The sequence below is a fragment of the Aythya fuligula genome, chromosome Z (genome assembly GCF_009819795.1).
Source record: "Aythya fuligula isolate bAytFul2 chromosome Z, bAytFul2.pri, whole genome shotgun sequence".
Taxonomy (NCBI): Eukaryota; Metazoa; Chordata; class Aves; order Anseriformes; family Anatidae; genus Aythya; species Aythya fuligula.
Genome location: NC_045593.1, coordinates 26,859,286 through 26,881,859, shown reverse-complemented (window position 1 = coordinate 26,881,859; position 22,574 = coordinate 26,859,286). Strand labels below are relative to the sequence as shown.

At 43.2% G+C, this 22,574-nt stretch overlaps 1 protein-coding gene across 2 annotated transcripts; it reads right to left on the bottom strand.

Annotated features, from left to right (window-relative positions):
- Positions 1 to 1,160: 1,160 nt before the first annotated feature.
- On the bottom strand, positions 1,161 to 21,860 carry ENC1 (ectodermal-neural cortex 1). Of its 2 annotated transcripts, none has more exons than XM_032206604.1 (3): positions 21,827 to 21,860; positions 6,346 to 8,158; positions 1,161 to 2,446 (listed from the first exon to the last, which is right to left on the bottom strand). In XM_032206604.1, the coding sequence occupies exon 2, from the start codon at positions 8,144 to 8,146 to the stop codon at positions 6,377 to 6,379; it is 1,770 nt and encodes a 589-aa protein (XP_032062495.1). In that variant the 5' UTR covers positions 8,147 to 8,158; positions 21,827 to 21,860; the 3' UTR covers positions 1,161 to 2,446; positions 6,346 to 6,376. The 2 variants fall into 2 exon arrangements, with proteins under 2 accessions (XP_032062495.1, XP_032062494.1); XM_032206603.1 differs by lacking the exon at positions 21,827 to 21,860 and adding an exon at positions 12,711 to 12,761.
- Positions 21,861 to 22,574: the final 714 nt, after the last annotated feature.

The window sequence follows — 22,574 nt, the reverse complement described above, 5'->3', positions numbered from 1 at the left end:
CCGGAGGACCTGGTTCTTCACTTCCTTGTACCTTGCACAGTCACTAGCGCCCGGGGAGAGGACATGCAAAACACGGGATGTCTGATGTGATAGCTCACTTTGCACTCACGGGAGCAACCCACAAGATGCGAGGCACCAGCAGTTCAAGCCTTCAGCAGGACAACCTGTGCAAGCAAAGGGATACAGAGGGGAGATCTATCCTACCTAAGATGTTTTCCTATTGCTTGAAAGCCAGCTAGGAGAAAGGAACCAATGAGGGGCAGAGGGAGGCTGTGGGTTTAAACACTTTTTTATTCTATCATTTCAACAAATCGGTTTAACCAGAGGAACTATAACTGTTTGCATCTAGCTGGGCCTCACCTTTAAAAAAAAAAAAAAAAAAAAAAAAAGCTGCTAATACCTTTGCTAATTTATATTGTCTCAGTATTCACAGAACTCCAAGTACTCTATTTCTGAAATGTAAGGGTCTACTCCAAACACCAAGTCAAACTTAAGGCAGCACAGAGAAACTTCCAGTGACCAGTGTAAATACTTTCAGATGACAAAGCTTTCACAACTACTGCTACACCACTGTCACACAGAGAAAGGCAAGCATCACCAATGTGACTATTTTTGTTTCGCATGCACGCATGCAGCTGTTTACTTATACCGCAGCACACACTGACCATGTTACTGAATGTGCCAGTTAAGTTGGGCTCCAGAAACATTTAGAAAAAAAACACAGTACAATACATGCTTCATAACAGAATCTGGCGAAGAAAGCACCTGTGAAAAATAAGCTTCTGAAGTCCAGAAGGAAAAGAGTAGGTTTGTGTCTATCTCAAGACCAGACAGAAAAAATACATATTTAAAAGTAAGTTTAGTTTCTCAGGACTGTACCTGATGCTCCTGAGCAACCAAGTGTTTACATACATACCTGACTATGGAAACAAAAGGCAGAAGAGTCTGAGGGTTATTTTTAAGACTAGGAGTTTTGAAATTCATTTTCTATCCCCATGGGAGTTTTGCTAAAGCACTTGGGTCTTTCACACCTGCCCACTCAGATGATCATCTGAAATCCAAGTTGATGAGGCAATCTGGTCAGTGCAAAATTGCTGCTCTTTTTTCCTTATTTTATTTTTTATTTAAAAAAAAAAAAAAAGAGAGAGAGAGACTTCATCACTAACATATCTTGAGGTTTTTTGCTTTTATTCTTGAATCAGCCACACTCCACTCATTCAGGTCGATGTGGCTAATATTGAAAGTATCCCCTTTTCTAATCCAATAAATAAATAAATAACTTTGGACAACAACTTCACCTGGGCTTGGTATCCAGAAGCTATTCCACAGTATTTGCATTGCAATCAGGTAGCTGCACAAAGAGAGAGCTGCAAGTGATTTTGGCTGCTTCCAGATTAGAAGTTGAAAGGCATGACCGGCAAATGGCATGTAGCAAGGACACCATCTACAAGACACACCACAAGCAACCTGGGGAGCTGGTGGCCTGAGAAAGTGACCTCCATGGCTTCTTCCTTTAGTATGGGTGTAATTTAAGATCCTGCCTTGTAATCCTTCCATTTCTGACCAGGAAGCCACCCCTCCCTCCCTTCCACCTCTGACCATTACCCAGCAGTTTTCTTTCTTTGTGCAGCAGAGCAAGTCAGCGATCACAAAATGTGCAAAACATACAACAATTCACACAAGCCCTTACAACATGAAGACAATTGCAGGCATTGTTTCAGCATGCAAGCACAGAACAATAAATAACTATATCTACAACAAGTAACGTAACAGGAATGGGACAGTCTGAATTACTTATAAATACAGGGAGGAAAGGGAACAATGAGCATTTGAGGGATATCACTTTTGTTCCCCACTGTTGCAGTAACATTTCACCACTGTGTTCTTCCTTATCTAGGAGGTCACTCGCTGCATGTTGCAGCGTGGGGTCCAGGAGATGCTGTAGGCACTGCCCACAGACCAGCACGCTCCAGCAAGTGGGATTCTCCAGCCGTGCCGCTGCCTCTTCAACCACAGCGGCATCGCACTGCTTCAGACCTGGCCTGCTTCCCCTGCAGCTGGTGCTGGCACTTCAAGCTGTCACAAAGGGAGGTGACAACCATTCCAAATTTCACATACAAACAGCGGAGTCCATGGAAATCAGGAGTTGTGTGCTGCACAGCTCGGAGAAGTCCTATCTCTTTTGAAGGACTGATTAACAGTGGCATTAATCCACAATTACTAGCACAAGGACCAGATCATAGGTTCATTCATTCATTCATATTTAAACCACGTGCTGAAGCACTGAAGACAGTTTTTTCCTCCCATTCCTTCATGTCTAGGTTAGGTAATTTACAAGGTGCAGATGATTTTCTTCAAATGCAAGAGATGCTGAATGATTCTTCTTCATTAAAACCATTTCTCCAGATCTGAGGTTCCAATTCTCTTCTCCAAATAATGGAGTAAACTAAAAGCATGGGGACAAAGAGAGACAGAGAGATTGAGAGGAGGCTTAAAAGGTTTTGCTGAGACAATATGCCATAAGGTTTTTGTTAGACGTCAAAGAAAATCTAAAAGCTAGGCTTAGGATACAATCCAGTTGATGGGCTTCTCCGCCCCCTGCCACCTTAGTGTTCTTGTGTAATAGCCAACTACTGATAAATAAACCAGCCACGACAATTATTTAGGGTCAGATTCTGCCTTATTAGACCTACTTAGCAAACCATCCCACTGACCCCCAGAAAGATGTCAGTTAATTTTTTGGCTATAAATCCAGTCATTGGAAAATGAAATCAAACTGGTCTAATGCTGCTTCACACGACGGGCTCTGTGTCCTGCATACTTTAACATTTCCATGTTACCCCAAAATTAACACTTCAGTTTACAGGGTCTGTGGATTTGTTTTAAGTGAAATAAGCTTGTGCATTTCTCTTCTACAGAAGCTCAGCTGCACACAAAGCTTTTCTGTCACTGGGCCACAGCAAACCTGGCTGGAATAAAGCAGAAGGAGAGGTGAAGGTGTCTCACCCCAATGCCTCTTACCATGAAGAACTCTGAATTGAATTTATTCACAGTATAGAAAGGGTCATATTAATCCCCCTACTTAAAACATCTCTGCTATTCATTAGAGCAGAAATCTGCTTCATTTCTTTTCACAGAGCAATGCACCATGCATCAATTATTCTATCCTGGAGTCTTTTATAAAAATTGATTGTTCAATGAAAAATTCAGCCTTTGGATGTTGAGATTGTGCTTTCCTTTTTCTCTTTGACACCATATTAAAATGCCAGCTTCCAAACCATCATCAGCTCGTTAACAGTCATTTCTGACAGCACTGCTACCATTTTCAGAGTCAAATCCTCCATCACTACAATGCAAAGAAGCTCCAGTGAACTCACAGTTCGTTTCAACAAACTGAATCTCTCAAGCTGTTATATCTAAGGCACAAAAGGGAACACTTATAGGAAATACAGAAGCCTATGTAACAACCCCAAGAATCATGCCTTTTTGCAGTTTGGGGCTTGAAACAGGTTATCAAAAAAAAAAAAAAAAGTAAAAAGGTCTCTGCATTTAGTGTTGATTATCTAGACATTCTTCAGTGTAGCATGTCATTCTTCCTTCCCATTGAAACACACACAGAAGCATTGAAGCTAAAACAACCTTTCCTGTTATGGGACGAACTTTTGTATATATCTATAGATATAAAATATATATATGTGTGTGTGTGTGTGTGTGTGTGTGTGTGTGTGTGTATATACACACACACATACATGCATATACATATAATATATGTATATGAAACACATGTATATTTATATATATATAAAATGTATATATAATATGTATATTTTTATATATATATATAAAATATATGTGTGTGTGTGTATGTGTGTGTGTATGTGTATATATATACACATACACACACAAATACATATATATATATATACATACATATATGAAAAAATATCCCCAACCTACTCAAAAGCCCCAAGTTTGAGGAAAGGGACAAAGCAGACTGGTTTTCCTAAAAACTGTCAGATTGGGGCCACACAGCACCATGAAAACAGAGGGTAATCAGAAGTAATTTCCTTTTTGTCCCTCCCACCCACTGACAAAGCAGCAGGAGTCAGTGGAGAAGAAAAAAAAAAAAAAAAAAAAAAAAAACTTTTTGCAGGATGAGCACACAGCATTGGAGAGATTTCAGTCTGCGGTTGCATTCATTCAGTTATCTTGTGTGTTAGTGAAGCTAAAGTAATGGCTTTTAACAAGATATTGCAAAGCAAATGAAAGCTTTTTGCACCGCTATATTCTGAGGACGTGCTTTCAAAATATAACACGCCATCTCATGCACTGTAAATGTTAGAACAATTAAGTCAGTCTCTGAGGAATAAGTCAATATTTTTCTTGGCACAGACCTGAGTCCGGGCATTCAATACTACTGTTCTGATAACACTGAGAACTGCTGGAAGTGAGTAGTAGTAGGAATTGACCAAGGATGTTGTTCCCAGGGAGTGGGGAAGCCACCGCACAGAAATCAAGCCTTCTGCCTGCTTTGCTCTCCATCAGGCTGTGCGGTCACCCCAGCACCTCGGATGTGGTGAGCCTCAACAGTTTGCCCTGCCTTCTCAAGACTAGGTCTGGGAAAAACAAAGGAGATAACACTGCCCAATTTCATATGAGATTTCTGTGCAGGCCCATGTGAAGCAGCAGGTCAGATCTCATGTCCTCTACTCAAAGCTCCCAGTTGGCTGAAAGACAACTGCAAGGTGAATCCTCAGTTTACCTGGAGGATTACAGAGAGAAATGGACTTCACAGCTACCACTAAATTCAAGAGTGTATTCTTTTATCTACACTGCTTCAAAGACTTTTGGGCTTGACATTTATTGCAAGAGTTGGGCAAATGTCTCCAGCTGCAAAAGTTAAAAGAAAAAAAAAAAAATCCAACACACCACTATGGTCTGAACCTTGGGAGTCTCTAAACATGAGCTGTTCTTCCTAATTTCTGGAGAACCTATTTCAGTTGCACCTCTAGGTAACTTAGATGCAAATGCAAAGCTCGTGTAATTATTTCAGCTGCATTTACTTGTCTTGTACCTTCTAACCAGGCTGCCTTCATGGTCCCATTGCACACAGTTCAAATCCAAAACCAAGTTACCACTCACAGGGCACGCAGATTATTTAGGATTAAGAACGCCACTATGCTTCTTTGTTCGGCTGGTGGTAACAGCGATTCTGTTCTGAGGTCTCCCAGGGGGAGAAAAGCAATACAACACTAGCAGGCGTCAGCCAGATCCATTGCAAAATACATAGACTAACAGTTCTGGAAAAAGTTCAGTAACATATTTTAAGTGATGCAACACTTGGAAGGATAAAAATTAGGAAAAGCGGGAATTAGTTGGAACAGGTAGCAGTCTAGCATGAAAAAAAAAAAGAGTTTTGAAGGATGTTGGCAATATGTGTAGGTACCCAGATTTATTTATTTATTTAATGAATGTTTTCTCCCTTCCTCCTAAAAATCAGAAATTTACAAGAATGAAACAAGTGAGGCCACATAGAGACTTACTTGTGAGAAGACACAATGCTGAAGTTGCAACTGGTAAGAGCTTGGCCCATTATGTATAATTAAATTGTTTTGGAACATTGTGTGCTATAGACTGGTAATTATTTCAGCCAGCAATATTAATTATATGTCTTCCTGACACTACATCTAGTCCAACATATATGTCCATAAATATTTTGAAAAATATGTACTTTAAAGTGTATCAATGGGCCAAATTCAACCTTAGTCCAGGCAGGTGCGACCTTGCTGTTTAGGCGAGATAGAAAACCAGGCCTGAAGTGCTCGTAAAACACCGTTCGTGGATGTAAGTCAGCAAGTTTCCCCAAAGAGGAAAGCATGCTGCTTGCCTGGAAATGCAAGTGAATTCACTATCATGCTTCAGATCAGGATTTACAATCCCAGCTACTGGATATACAGTGACTTGGCTTGTGCAATCAGGAAAATAGCACAGAACCCTTGCTTAGCATGCATTTGCTATTTAAATGTAGAGCGGGATTCAGGTTTCAAAAGATTCTCTGCATTTCCCCACTAGCACAGGGTCTAGCAAAAATAACATTTTTCATCATCTAAATCATGCAGCAAAAAGCTCCACGAAGAGCAGTGGATGCAGGGAATGTGGCAAGCTACCTGCAACACCTGGCTTTGTCACAGCCTCAGCGTCTGGCCTACAGCAGCCCATGAACGTATGTGCCTCATTGCTCCAGCTGCGCCCGTGGGTTGCGTATACTCACCCTCCCCAGAGCTGTGGCTGAAAAGCTTTGTGAAAAACATTATTACTCTGGAATTTAAAGGTGCTGTTTCTTACCTGATAATTTCTAATTGCAACACACACACAATTATGAGGGGAGGTGCTTCCATGTGCTGACAAACGCCGTGGGAATTAGCGAATAGGGCACGGTTGTTATGCTGTTCCATACATCTAATGTGGGATCATAGCAGTCCAACGTTTTGCATCGCTGAATGCCGAAGTAGCCTCCAACAACGTACAGCTTGTTTCCAGATGCCACTGCATGGCAGCTCATTCGCTTGGCTGTCACATCTCCCACCTTAGTCCACTGGTACGTCTCACTGTTGAATTTGTAAGCGGAGCATGCAGAGAATTCGGTATCTCCACCCATAATAAAAATCTGGTTACCCAGAACAGCTGCAGCTGTGTAGCGCCAGGGCTGGGGGCAGGTGGCTGGTACTGTCCATCTGTTTTCACACTGATCGTAGCACTGAACTTTGGGCAGCTTGTCGTGGCTGACACTGGTACCTCCGAAAGCAAACAGCTTAAGCTTCGCACTGACTACAGCTGCATTGCTCACTCCCTCTCGCAGTGGGGCAACCATGGTCCATTTGTTGGTGACGGGGTCGTATTGTTCGACTTGCTTTAAGGATACTGAAGGGGAAGCTGGAAGGCAACCTGTTGCTGCGGTGTGTCCTCCTACGACATACAAGCAGTGCTTCAGCTCGGCAGAGCCATGCCCAAACCGAGCTACCAGCATGGGAGCAGCCTTGGACCACTCCTCATGAAGAGTGTCATACACCCACACATCTTTGGAGACTCCGTTTTCTGATCCCCGTCCCCCAGTGATATATACTTTGCAGCCTATGGCACAAGCACTGAACTCTTTCCGTGGACTTGGTATGTCAGCCTTCGGAATGATCTCCTTTGCCTTTTGGTCCACCAGGTACAGCTTGTCACACATAAAGGTTTGGCCACCCAAAAGAAAAAGCGAATGGCCAGTTTTACGGGGCCTGGCACACAGGCTAGTGACCACTCCGTCATTCTGTAAGATCTTTAACTTGCATCGTATCGACTCTTCCACTATCTCTTTGCTTTTCCTTTGCTTGGTGATAAGTTCTTCCATTGCCACGTTCTCCATGAGGTATATGGCTGGCAAGAGGGCCAGCCTCACCGTCTGCAAGAGCTCGGGCAGATAGCAGTGACGCTTACTGAGGTCGTAGTTGACCCAGTTGATAGCCGATTCATATACCAGCCTTTCATCTTCTGTTTCTAATTCTTCACTGGAAAGGAGCTGCACTACCATGTCTTTGGGCAGCTGGAGGAAGTCTTCGCTTTTACTGATACTCTGGAAGTTGCTAAGGCACATCCTCCAAGAGAGTTCATAAAGCTTGGTGCACTGGTGAGCATCCGACAGCAGCAGCATGCCAAGACAGTTGGTGGGATGAAGGTTTTTCTCCAGAAACTCTGCACAAGCATCCCTAATGTCCTGGAACTCCAGCATGTCACCAGCCTCCAGCAGCGACTCTGCATTCTCCTCGTTGATGATAACCCTGGAGGAATATGCATAGTCCAGAAGCAGCTCCAGGACTTCTGGGTGAATGGAGTTATGGAAGTTGACTTCACTGTCCTGGCTCTCTTTCAGCCCCCCACTGAACATTGCCTCAAAATAGCGGCTGCAAGCAGCCAGAACGGCTCTGTGGCAGGGGAATGACCTGTTTCCGGCATGGAGAAGTACATCTGTAAAGAGACGCTGTTGACGCAGGAGGTTCAGGTGAGTAAGGACGCTATCAGCATAGGATGACTTGTGGAATAAGTATATGTTTATGGAGCCAGTACTGGCCCTAGATTTGCGATTTTCATGCATGCTGACTGACATTTTCTTCCACACCTACAAACAAACAAAAATAATAATACAATTAATGAGACAAATAATTTCATTGTTCCTTTTAGATATCAAAAAGTGTATCTACTATTCACTATAAGATGGGAAAAAGCCCTAATTTATAGATGAGTGGACAGAGAATTGTATCTACCTTTGGCATGTGTTTATTTTTTTTGTTAGATGAGTTTCATAAATGACATACTCCAAATTTGTTGCCCAAGAGCAGGTTTATCTTGGGAAACCTGATCTCCAACTTTCATAGCAATATAGTGCAAGCATGTAAGTCAGAGGAGAAAGAAAAGGAACCAGGACTGATTTTCTCACCCTTCCCCAATCAAGACCAGCTGATTCATTACATATGTACACATGCACATGCTTGAAACATTCTCCTGTACTGAATCATAGCAGGAAGAGCTACCAGACAGAATACCTAAGGAATGTCAAAAGCTGCACAGGGAACAAAAAAACTACTAATCCCATTAGGAAGCTTCGCTTTGGTATAATGATTCCATATGCAACAGCAGAGAATGAAAAAGGGTAGCCTTAAAAGGAAAACCTAGCAAGGATCATAGGTTTAAACTTGCAAAACCCCTAAAAAAATATATATTATGATTGTATTTCAGAGATTACATCTCGAACTCTGCCAGCAGCTGCCTGCTGTAATGATACAGCATTTATGTGGCCAGAGTCAGCAAAAAGTTGTGTTTTCATTGTCAGCTGAAGCCACTGAGGCATCGCTGTGATGGAGCTACCTCAAGAGTCAGGTACTCAGAGCACAAGCCATTGACAGCTGCTGGTTACTTCTGAGGTGTGGAGGAGACATAAAACACATGGGGCATACCCCATACTGTTCTTCTACTCCTGACAAACACAGAGCTGTTCAGTCTCTCTCTGGAGATGAATATTCCTGTTATCTGCCATGATATGTAGGCTTACATGTGATTAAAGGAGCAAGATTCCAGATTTAATTAAGAGTTGAGCCAAAACAGAGTGGAGCACATGGAGTAGGAGGAATACTGGCAACCACTTTTAGACAACGGCCAAAAAGCCACAGTGCAAATAAGAGGTGGAGCATATGGAGCCCAGTGCAAGCTATGGCTGTGATTGCTATTGTAATCATCTCACTTCTCTCTGCAGAGGAAGCTTGGAGAAAGAAGAAAACCAGACTTCCCTAATAACTATGATATTCTCATGCTCAGAGTCCCATCTTCAAATAAGGAACAGGGTGAGAGCCTACCTGGGAAGCTCCCAGTGCTCAAAGTCAGAGCATGACCCAGGGCTGCCTGTGGAGGTGTTTAACGTGGATGCACTTCCCCCTCTCACAGACTCAAACATTTTCATATTCCTGAGGATGTTTAAGCAATACCGTACAACTCTATTCCTGCATTTCACACTTAAAGATGACACAAGAGGTTGAAAACCCTCAAAAAACTTTACTAAATAATTTGTTTTTCTAGGTTCAGATGACCAGAACCTTCAACAAAATCAACACCACAGATGATTCATTTGTCCAACAGACCCCATTTAAGAACATCCTGCTTGTGCATATGGAATATACACACACTCTTCAACAAATACAGATTAGATGCAATTTAGTCAGCACCATCCTCCTCCCTAAATAATATACAGAATAATCAATTTGTCAGATAAAACAGCAAGGTTTTGATATACCTTTCACTTCAGTCACAGGGGAAAAAAAATAAACCACCCCCAAGCCAACACCAATTAAGAAACAAAGAGACACCTTACTGCAAAACTACCATAACTCATTTCCTATAATCTGGAAAACGACTTCCCTGGTGCAGTTCAAATAGGATTGAAAAGAGCAAGCAATACAGCTCAGTAAACAGTGCTCAGTCCAAACTCCTCCAAAACTGCAAAGGAACACTTCTCATGACAGCCACAAGGCAGAGCACCTGGCTCACTCTACCATGCAAAAGTCTGAAAAGGAGCTTTAAAACCATGTTCCCTAAGCCAGCCTTTGCAATGCATTAACACTCAGCACAGAACAATTTAGGGAGGATGGCACATCCTCACAGCACAAATCCTTTTACAAGAAAAATGAAATAATCTTTAATGCAATTGTATTAACTGGCAAAGAGTCTGGCAAATAAAGACTGAGATGCCATTCAAGGATCCTGAACACTAATCTTGGGCTAAAATTACTCACTTAATCTATAGCCAAAAAGACTACACTGACCATACACTCTCAGGTTGAAACCTGCTGGAACTGAAGGATTACAGAAAGGGTCATGGCTCAAAACATTAGCACACAAACCGTGGAGAGACACAGATGGGAAGGGGAACCCATCACTGGCAAAGAATCCCCTGCAAGTTTCTAAAACTTCCACGGACTTTACCTTTTTTAATGCCATTACCATGCAGCACACAGCATTCACTAGATGTCTACAGCTTGGCTTTCCTGGCACTGAGGAACTAATCCTGCAAGGTCTAATTGCCAGGGAGCAGAATGGGAGCTAAACACCCACTGATCAGAGACAATAGAGTCACTAGGATCTGAAGACTAAAGATGCTCACTGCCCCCTTCCTCTCTCTCCCAGTTAAGTGATAATGTAGACACCACAGCCTAAGCGTGCCATGATCTCTACAGCATGCCAGGAAACATGATTCTCATCCTGTACCCCTATATGCTGGGGGAACTCAGAACACACTGAAAACTTTCTTTTACCATGCAGAGAGGATTCAGAAACAGGGCTGGTAAAGTTCATGTCAAAGGCTGCAAACACAGCCGCTCAGGTCTTTCACGGGGCTCTGCACTCCTGCAAGCACCACTGGTGAAGGATCGCTCAGAACGAGCCCACAACCACAACAAAATAGATGCAAACTTAAAAAACCCACCCTGCAGCTAAGCACACGTTGGAGGCTAGTGAGCTACAGACCATATGCAGAGGGGAGGAACAGATCACTGCACGTTACCCAAGCCCACCCACAGCCTCAGTAACAAACGCTACTGTTAAAAAATGGAGAGATAGGCTCTCAGACTGCTCCTGAGAAAGGCATTCAGCATTTCACCCCACTAGAACAGAAGACCGTGTTTTTCTGTGTGTGATGTCATGTCTTATGAACCACTTGTCCATTTCACATACCCTGGTCTTTAACTGTTCCAGTAACATCACCTTTATCACCACAATGTCATCTATTGAGAAGAATTCAAAGTATGCCAATTCACATTTAAGATAAGCTAACATATTTCCCCAAACAGAGCAAAGATACATATCTATACGCATCTCTTTCCTCCGCTGTGGTTGCTGAGATTAGCTCACACATGGACTAGTCAAACAACCTTAAAGGCAATTATCACAATTTACTAACAAGCAGTGTTTCTGTAAGCGTCCTTTAGCAGGTCCTAACAATTAGCTGGGTCCAGAATCTCACTGGAATATTAAACAGCATAAATGACATCTCTGATTTCTCTATTTGCTGCTGGAAATTATGCAAGCCTCAAATTCTTCAGCGGAGGTAATTTACAGTCAGTGAGCAAATGTTCATCTTGAATAAAATGAGTCAACTCCCTTCAGGCAACTTTTCCTTAGAAATAATAATATTTGTATGTAAAAGACAAGAAGTGGTCAGCAAATTACAGATATAGATTTTATCTAGGAGCAGAGGTTCAACCAAGACTTTGATTTATAATTACACTTCAACAGGCTACTTGTCACAGCAGCCCAGTAGTAAACACTACTTTAAGGCTGAACAAGACTCCCTGCCCTACTTCTTTGGAGCTCAGCAGCATGCAGGTCTCAGCCTAAACCAAGCGTAAAAATAGGTATTTTCAAATTACTGACACAGCCACGGTGCAGAGTCATTTTACTACGACCCTGTAATTACTTGGGGCTGGTTGAATTTTGTGCAGGATCAGTGAAACGGCTGGAGGAGAGGCAGTCTGCTGTACGTCCCATTGATTGAACCGGTCCTGCCTTCAGCCGCTAGCCCCGCAGCGCTGCCACCAGCCCCGCAGAGCCGGACCCCGATCCCGCCCCAGCTCCTCCAGGAGGACCTTGGCGGCTTCCTGGGACCTGCAGCGGGACGGAAAGCAGAGCACGCTGCTCCTGCAAGGAATGCAGCGCTGCTCACCGCACGCAGACAAAGAAACCCGGCTCTGGATTCCCCGCAGCTCACCCGGTCTCGATGCCCAAGCGACTCCCCCTCCCCGCCCTCTCTGAAACCAAAACTTCAGTTTTCCTCCCCAGAAACAGTGCGAGGAGCCCGGCCGCCTTGCGCTGCCCTTTACAGACCCACCACCACGTGCAAAACTTTCTGCTCGGGGGCAGGCGCAGCCGCTCCGCAGCCAGCCCCGCGGCTCCCGGTCCCTCCCCACCGCCGCCGGGGGGTGTCGCGACCCCCGGCAGGGCTCCCCGGGGGCAGCGGGGACCCCCGGTGCCCATCACCGGCACCTCGGGGCAGCACGGTCCGTGCCGTGCCCGGGGCGCAGCGCGGCCGCGGAGCCCCCTACCCCAATCCCCCCGTCCCGGAGCGGTGCGGAGCCCTCCCGCTTCCCTTCCGCGGCCGCGCAACAGGTCGCCGGGCACCGACTTACAGCAGCAGCAGCGGCTCCGCGGCGTCCCCTGTGCCTCCGCGGCCGGCGCAGCGCCGCGCATGGGAGGGCAGCGGGGCGCGGAGGGGCGCGGAGGGGCGCGGAGAGGCGGCCGGGCAGGCTGCGCTGCCGGGCGGAGGTGGTGCCGCCGGAGGGAGGCGGGCCGAGCAGGGAAGGAGGGGAGAAAGAAGGGAAGGAGAAGGAGGAAAAAGAAGAAAGGGGCGGCCGCTGCTGCTCCTCCTGCTGCTGCTGCTGGCACCGCCGGGCCGCAGCTCTGCCTCGGCGGCGGAGCGGGGAAGGGGTATATGGGCGGGGGGCGGGCGGACAGCGCATGCAAAGCGGCTGGGTGACACCCGGGGGAGGGACGTGGGGGAAGCGGGCGGCAGCACCAGCAGCAGCAGCAGCAGCAGCAGCAGCAGTAGTAGTAGTAGCAGCAGCAGCAGCAGCAGCAGCAGCAGCGCTGTCACGTAAGCCCGCATCCCGCACGGGGCCGCGGGGCTCCCGCGGGTCCCGCAGCGGCCGAGAGGGAGCGCTCCGCTCGGCAGACGGGGAAAATAGCCGCCCGGGGTGTGGGACAAGCAGCCGGGCTCCCGATGTGCGCGGAGCCCCGCGGAGGATGCGCGGAGCCTCGCGCCAAAGGGTCCCGAGGGCTGCGAGCGCCGCGCTGCCCCTCGCCCCGCCGGGAAGCTGGAGCCTGGCTTTAATTATTTGCCCATTAACCAAGCATGAGAAAAACGCTCTTGTGCAAAAACGCCGATTTCGGAAATAAACATTTTCTAAACATAACAGCGGTGTTTACACAATGGTATTGTGCAGCTCTCAACAACAGCAACGAAATTAAAAATGCACGACACCCTTCTACACATTGTGCACAATGCTGATTTGCCATTTGCTAACACAGTTTGCCGCAATGGCATTAGTCTAAAGAAGCTTGAAGGAAGATAAGAGCAGTTATTTGCTCCCACCAGCAGGAAACTCCTAGCTGCATGTAACAGTTTGGAGAATTCATTTGTTCCCCATAAAGAAATGTCACCTACATCTCTCCTGTTGGAGAGAAGCCTTGTAAGCAATTCACTAGCTTGCAGGGGGTTACTTGTATTCCTGCTGCTGGACTGCAAAGACTGCAGATAAGCACACACTCAGCGTATAGCAGGACACATCTGAAATTCTACATTCTACATGAGGGCCAGGGGAGGTATGCAGGCGCAGAGAGCGTGCCTAAGCAGAGAGCAGATGAGAGTAATTTGTTTCACAGGCTATTTCTTTTTACAGTACTGTTTGATTATGACATGAAGAATTGGAGATTGCAAGGTCTGAAAATGTTGTGTATCACTATGTAATAAATAAAGTGTATTTCAAAGCTATCTAGGTGTGAGAAGCTCTTGGAAATTGTAAACGACCCTACACAAGAGGTACTCATGGACTCCATGCTCACTTGAGTCAAGCAGGTCCAGTGAATTTTGAATTAGGCTGTGAATGTTTGACCTTTCTTGCACCATAGATTGTCCATATTGCGAGTCTGGGTTTCTCCTTTCGTCATAATATTTCCCACAAAATATTTTGATCCTTCTTTTCTCCCAGTTTTCCCCAGCAAAGCCTGCAGAGATTCCACTCAAATCCTGCCCTAGTGGTGCTAATTACATTATGGTGAATTCTCCATAGTCAGGTATCAGAAAGTCAGATTTTATCATCAAATACAACCAAAAAACAAGGGATACATCACTTCCTGCAGTGTTAGATCTGTTCTGCTCCCTTCAAACAGGCAGATGAGTGATCACCATGAGTGAAAAACAGAAATGGCAACGTTATTAATCTATTGCTCAGTGATGACATCTGTGCCATGGGACTGATTTTGCTCATTGTGATGAGGAACGGTCAGTGAAAATTGAAGTCTGTAGAGAGGACAACATACAAGGCTTACACAGCTGCTCATAGCTCACGTATTTGAACAATACTCTGGGTGACTAGAATGAGCTAGTAATCCTATAAAAGATGGACCAGATGAAGTACTGGTCTTCCTTGTCCTCCATAAAACAAGGAACCTGTTGAAGTTAATCAGGGCAGAATAATTGGATGAGGCAAGACATCATCTGCTGGGGAAACAGCTACATGGCCAGACAACCCCTTCTGCATGCATGTAAGTCAGCGCACATGCACCGTATGAAACAGGGCTGCTGGTGGGAGCAGAAAGGGGAGGAGAAGAAAAAGTAACCCTGTAGTCCTCTGCCAGTTACATATCTGAAAGGCTTACAGACCACAACAGTGGTTCTCCTGAATTTCTTTCTACAAGCTCCTTTTCATACCAGATGACAAAGAGCATCCATAACACCTCTGCTCCTCCCTGCATGGGGGTTAACACCAGGCAGCTCTGGTTGTAAAGGCAGCTTAAATCACATTTATAACAAGAATCCTTGCCTGGTTATCATGGGAGAAATACTCAACAAATCAACCTGGTCCAAAGCAAATCTTTGGCCCAGTTTAAATTGGTCTAAGTCAGGTCACATTTAAACATGGTTCCGGTTGAGCCAGTTTTGTAGATGGGCCAATCTGTATTTTGACACTGCTGAAAACAAAGTTGGCCTAGCCTATCCCAGGACATAGTTTAACATGCCCACTGGACTAGTTTAAACATGTTTCTCCCAGTATTTGTATGCCAGGATCTTTGAAGTGTTGCTAAATATCATGATTTTATCACAAATCACAAGATAATTGGCATTTTTCTCAAAGCCTCAGCTTCTAGAGTCATGTGAAATTGATAATCTCTTAGGGTTTACATTTATTTATTTATTTGTTTTAATAAAAAAGATTTAACAATGACTTTGTGGAGTGGAAGTGTGGCCTTCAAAAATAGAAGGCGTACAAAACCCCAAATATTTTCTGTTTTAATCTCTGGAATTTTAAGTGCCATGTTTGACTCCAAAACAATTGGGGTAGCAAAAACTTCTTTGTTCAGCTCAAATCCAGCTTGCTATGCTTAGAAGCACTGCTGGTTTAACTAAATGAGTTTCACCTCACACTTTATTTAAATTGGCTTGGCTTCTGTGTTGAGACAAGTTCTTGGATTCTTGAATGTATAGCAAACTTTATAATATGGCTTTATTGACACTTAAAAGTTTTGCAGGCATGCCTTTGTAGCTAAAACATCTTCCAGACTACCCTAGCCACACCAGCAAGAGCTCTAACACAGACAGAGCTCTACCAGCAAAATAAACTATTTACCAGTGCAGGCTGTTACATTCAGGAGATCGAATTTTTTGTTTTCTTTTGTTAGTATCAGCTGCATCTACACTAGCAGGGTTTGCCAGTACAGCTATCTTGGCAACCCTTTTAAATGCAAACAAGCTGTATGTGCCCGCAGAACAGACTGAGATCTCATTTTTAATGCTATTAAACAGCTGTGTCTTGGGCTTTTGCCTTGTTAGACTCTTTTAACCACATTATTTTGTTCAACTGCTAAATAAGCAGCATGGGGTTAAATGTATTAGTGTAATTTATCTTCATTCCTTCCCAATTTACACTTTGAATGAATTAATTAGAATGATCTAATTAACACTGTACAATAGCAGTACCAGTGCCAGAGATCTCTCAGGGGGATGTGGCCAGGAACACCCCTCAGTGACCCACACCTGCTTTTCTTATCATTTGTCTTTGATGAGCTTCTCCAGCCTGGCCTGGAAACAGAGGTTTGGTTGGTACAGCCCAACATGGCACTGTGCTTGCTTAGTCCCAGAGACTATCTGAACTGTCTGACAGGAGGTCAACAACCAACAGTTATTAGCAGCAATTATGCCAGCTTTTCCATTTGTTTTGAGGGGAGAAATCCTTCTTTTCCTTGTTCTCCTCACCTCTCTGTATGCTGCTTTTTTTCTAAAGGATTACATTCAGACTGTCCCTTAGATGTCATTCCTGCATAGCATGGCAGCTCAGCATGAAAGGAAAATGTCTACTGCTGTCTAGAAACTAGCAGCACTAAGGGGCAAATTTTTGTGTAAGTGACATGTAACTGCTACTCTCCAAGACATTTATACTGCCCCAGTGGGACAAATGGTTGTAAGGTGGGTGTTCCTTCTCTCCTGGAAAGTACGTGAACACCAGAACATTTGAAGACAGTGAGCTATGACATTATGTAATTCTTAAGAGAGAGGACATGTCAGGCCTTGGTTTCCATTTAAAAGTAAGTATGTTTTGCACAAAATGTTTTCCAAAAGGATCATTGTGACTTTAAAACAATGTTATAGATGTGGATAATGTCTGGGCTGGGTGAAAAACAGAAAGATTTTTAAGACTTCTTAATCCTTATGAGAAACCCTGGGAAAAGCCTTACTGTTGCATCTAGTCCAGAATTCACAACTCTGCACTATTCCAGCAGTACATATATACAGAAAATCAGTATTGAGAGAAAATATGTCTTAGGCTATGAGGAAAAGCCTTCCAGTTCAGCTTTTTGTAAAGTCCCTTTATGCATCTGATCATTTTCCAGTTCTTATTGCTCTCTAGATACCCCCAAAAGAGTCTCCGCTACCTAACTTTTATGTTTTGTCTACTCCGTATTGCCTGGACTCTCTCTTAGAAAGAAAAATCGCTCTTTGTCAGTGAAGACAACAGTGATAACGACCTACTTTTGACCGAGTTGGATTAGCAAGGGGTCCCAATTATTTCTGGTATGCAAGCTACTTCCCACAGACATGTGGCCAAGAGCAGTACAGGGAGCACTGCTACAAAGAGTGGTTGATGCCACTTCTTGATACCACTTGTGACATTCAGCGTCATCACTGTCACATTCAGCAGAAGTCTTAGCACCTTATCCATACATTTAGGAGATTTCTGTGCGTACCCTTGCTGCCTATTCCCCCCTCTGCACGGTGACTCCACACAGGCAGTTTCTCGCTTCTTTTCAGGAGCTGTCTCCGGTCTCAGTGCAGACTCCGGGCTTGCAGCAGCCTCCCTCTGCTTCTCTCTTCCTAAGTAGCAGTGGCCCCCAGTGGTGACAGCTACGCCGGCTTCCCATTTCAGGTTATTCCGGTCTGTACTGAACAGTCTCCATGCTCTAACAGGAACGTGGCCTAAGGACTAGCGAGTTCCTCACATCTTCCAGTTCTGCTGGGACTATGGGCCAGTTCCTTCGCATCCCTTCCAACCCCTACACGCCTAAGCTTGGAAACAACCAGTGCTGATCAGTCTCTGAGAATGTGGCTGTTTCTTACATTATCCATTAAAATGTTTAGGCTTTTAGAAGGGACCAGGTGAGTCAGTGAACAGTGTGTCATCTAGGGAAACCCCTAAACGACTGAGTATTTTGGTTGTTTTCACCTTTTACACGAGTATTGAAAGCAGGAAGACGACAATGTATTCATGCAAATGAGTACATTTGGCTAAGTAAGGACAGCAATACACATCTAAGCAGCTATGCTTACATTCTTAAGTAGCAGTACACATTGAAATACAAGGTATTTAAGGTCTTTTAATACTTGAGGGCCATTTAAGGTCTTTTATTCAAGGTATGTAAGGATAAGGACTTTTGACTTAATATGGGAATACACATATTTTTGGTGCTGCAACTTTTAGTTGCTGAAGTGTGAAAACACAGATATGTGTGCATCCAAAAATTTACATTTTAGCTTGGGGACTTGTTACACTGTTCCCCTCACTTACATACTATTTTGCCTGCAAATTAGAAGGGAAGTCTCTCTTGAACAATTCAGGCCTGCTGAACTGTCAAGCCAGATACTGACAGACAGCACCAAAACAAACAAACAAAATCAGACAATGCATAGGAGCCAAATGCTTTCTGTCTCAAATTTAGGAGAGAGTTTCAGACTTTGTCAGGTAGGTAAGAGAAAGCATGAGAGAAGAAAACTTTACTTATTCTCTTCCTCGGTGCCTAGGAGACATTAAGCTAATCTGTCTTTACGGATGTGTTAAGTAGATCAGAACTTTGGGTAGAAGCTCAGGTTGTTCAACCTATGTATCACTGTAACTAGCATCTACTGTACCAAATCAAAGTGGAGGCCAACACATTTTCACAGAATCACAGAATGGTTGAGGTTGGAAGGGCCCTCTGGAGGCTATATGATCCAATGGCGGGGGGGGGGGCGGGGGAGGGGGCCTCGACAAGGGACACCCAGACCAGGTTGCCCAGGACCATGTCCAAGTGGCTTTTGGAGATCACCAAGGATGGAGAAGATTCCACAAACACACTGGGCAACCTCTGTTAGTGTTCAGTCACCCACACAGTAAAAAAGTGCTTCCTGATGTTCAGGAGAAACCTCTTGTGCCCATTGCCTCTTGTTCTGTCACTGGGCATCACTGAAAAGAGCCTGGCTCCATCCTCTTTGCACCCTCCCTTCAGGTATTTATAGACACAGGTAAGATGTCCCTTGAGCTTCCTCTTCTCCAGGCTGAACAGTCCCAGCTCTCTCAGCCTCTCTTCACGGCAGAGGTGCTCCAGTCCCATCATCATTTCCATGGCCTTTCCTTGGGCTCTGTACAGTATGCCTATGTCTCTCTTCTACTGGGGGGCCCAGAACTGGACACAGCAAAGCAGGTGTGGTCTCACCAGTGCTGAGTAGAGGAAAAGGATCACTTCCCTCAACTTGCTGGCAACACTTTGCCTAATGCAGCCCAGGACACCATTAGCCTTCTTTGCAGCAAGGACATATTGCTGGCTCACGTAACTGCTGGCTCATGTCTTGTAGTCATGTTTTCCATTATCATATACACACATCTTAAAGCACTAGTTTCCAAACTACAGGCTGTGAGGTCATGGGAAGTGGTCCACAGAACGATAGTAAAATGTAAAGTTTATACTGTTTCCTATTCAAAAAGGTTGATGATAAGAATACAGGAGAAATTTGGAAGCTCAACATGGTTTGTCGGGGACCACTGCTTTAAAGAGACAGAGAGTACAGAATTTCCTGATTTTTATGAGTTTAGGACAGATCCAGACAAGTATTTTAAAGCAACCTTGTTTGTGTAAGTATGGCTTTATTAATTTTCCTGCTGAACAATTCACCACAAACATCTGGAACAGCCTTATTAGTAGTTTTGAGGCCGCATTAATTCTGGATGTTCTTAAATAGCATTTTTTACTTAAGAACACTTAAGAAAGGAACACTTTTGAAGGCTCTTGGCAGAACATGAGAAGGTTAAAATAATCTGTTACCTAGTCTTATTCTGTGAAGCTTGATGATTGTGAAGACTAAGTAATCTGATTCCATACATTTTAACAGGATGAAATGTGTCCTATTGAGCTGGTATTTCTGTGGTTTAGATCAAACTTTTGAACATGTTGCCTACAGCAGGGGTTGTTTCCCAGGCATTCTTATATGCACAAGTAGCCTCAGTATCCTCATCAGCCTATGTCTGTTTAATGAGAAGGACTTAAAAGGACACATTTACTTGTTTTAAAAGACTTGTTTATGTACTCTCTCAAAGCATTTATGTGAGACTTTATTGTTCTTGTGTACAAAGGAAACCAGTGAATTGTATGCTGCCACAGAGCCCATGTATTATACAAGCACTTATAGGTTCTTTGTGAGGTTTAAATCCTTTATGGTACTGGTTTGTTTTTTTTTTTTTTTTTTCCAAGCAAGCCTTTGTAGAAGATGAATTTCCTGTTGGTGCAATGCAGTGGTGGTACATTTAGATTTGCAGCAAAGACTTTTTTAAAAAAGAGGAAACTTAGGAGTGAAGAAAAACCTGCATCGTAATAGGCAAAACCTTGAAAATTCCATGTTCAACAGTGAGGGGAAAACCAGGTTTCTTAGCTGACTTGTGTTCCAAAAAGGCCTATTACCTCTCCACGCTAAATATTAATTTGGATGATTTAGTTAAGCCTAAAACAATTCGGAGGGCTTAAACTTGGAAGGATGCTTAGTGTGGGCAAAGCTTCAAAACTTTCTTAATACAATGCGGCATTTACTCTGGTTATTGATTTGCATCTTCAAAGCTCTGCTTTATTTTAGGCTAATGGAGTTTAATTAGAGATCTGATTGCTGCTGAAAGTAGTAAAAATGAAACTGTTGGTGCTTTATTTGAGCTAAACATTTTCTGGCATTTTTCCCAACCTCCAGGACATGTCTGGACACGTTTCTACTTTCCTACCTGAAGAAGGAACACTTGGCATGTCAACATATGTATATTTTGGCTTAAATAAAAGACAGTAGTTTGGAAACACAAAAGACAGCTTCTGCCTTTTGTAATAGGTCGTGTGTTAATATGTAAAAGAGGTAATACATTAAATTACGAAGAATTTGAAGTGCATAGTTGCAAGATAGCTAACTGATCACTTGGGCTTTCTTAAAGAAATGTATTTAAGGTTTTAGCTGACAGGCAATTTCCTCTTCAGAATTTACTTTCCTCTGTTTGTAAACTTGGAATTTTGCTCACATAGACTAACAAAGCCTGGTGATTTACCACATCCAAATAATTGATTGGAAAAAACATTGGGGTCTCTTGAAAGGATTAATGCAAACTCAGCTGTGGAAGCAATTTTATCCTGGCTATAAGATTAGAATATGCCTACTAGTACATTTCTAGATAGCTTTGAAATTCATTGCTTACTGCAATAAACTGCACATATCATAATAGATATTATGGAATAGGATAGAAAAATATTTGAAAGCCTTGTCATATCACAACAGATGGAAGGAGGCAGAGGAAAACAGCTTTAAGACAGTGTTCCTCACCAAGCAGTTGTCAAGCACCCATAAATGGATTTTGTACTTCAAAAGTATTGGTTCAAAGTATCTAACCAGAAGTCTCCAAGTGTCCAATAGGTTGTGTAAAATGACAGTATACATACAACGGTATGCACAAAGCCCAGCCAGAACTTGTGTTTGTACATGTGTGGTGTTTGGACATGTGTAATCTCATTTTCTCTGATAGAAGCATAAAAATGAAAATGATGTAAGTACCTTAGATTATCAGTTGTATGAAAATTCATCAGACTTGGAAATCTGGCTTCAAAATTTCTCAAGCAAATTTTAGATATTTTTTGTTTATATGAAGATTGAACATATGTAAAAACCTCAATAACTGCTAACATGACTGCTAGATTTTCATGCAAATGAAAGCTTCATGAATATGCAAACAGTCCTAAAATTTGCCTGGAGGATTACCTGAGCTCCTATGACTAAGATACTTCGGACACACCTTCTGTTTTTCTTCCACTCAAGTACACTTCAAACAGCTTTCTTTCTGCTGGGGTCACTGTGATTCCAGTATGTTAAATGAGGAGAAATCTTTGAGGTACAAAATATCTGAAAAAAATCATAAGTAATTATGAGTAATCATAAGTAATTTATGAGACGTTGATTTTCCCAGATCACGATCTAATCAAAAGGAAAGAAAGAAAAGACGCTAAGAAAAATATGCATAGAATTTTCATTTACTATTGACACAGCATATTTCATACAGTTCTTATAAAAATAAATAAAGAAAATTACTTTAGGCTGTCTCTCAGAGAAGTTCTAGTGAAGAATTACTTCTGCAAGAGAGCAGTGTTGTCAGAAAGAAACAGTTATAAATTTTCTAGAGTTCCTACTTTTTATTTTCCTACAAATGACATTAAAGCGTGAAGTTCTAAAATGTGCATTAAGTAATGAGGTGTGGTTTAGTTTTTCATTGCTAATGCATCTCAAAAAATAGGCCATAGAAATGAAAATACATTTAAAATACTGGGCTCCCTGCCTATCCAAATATAAACCATAAACTTTTTGTCATTGACATTCAGAATAAACTTAAAACAAGGACTAATCATTAGACTTCTTACTTTTTTTTTTTTTTTTTCTTTTAGTGTATTCTAAATGTTCTCTCTATATATATTCAATATATTTTATCATACCCTAATGTATTTCTGTATGAAAA

Coding starts and splice junctions, on each gene's coding strand:
- ENC1 (XM_032206604.1), bottom strand. CDS start 8,146: ATGTCAGTCAGCATGCATGAAAATCGCAAATCTAGGGCCAGTACTGGC.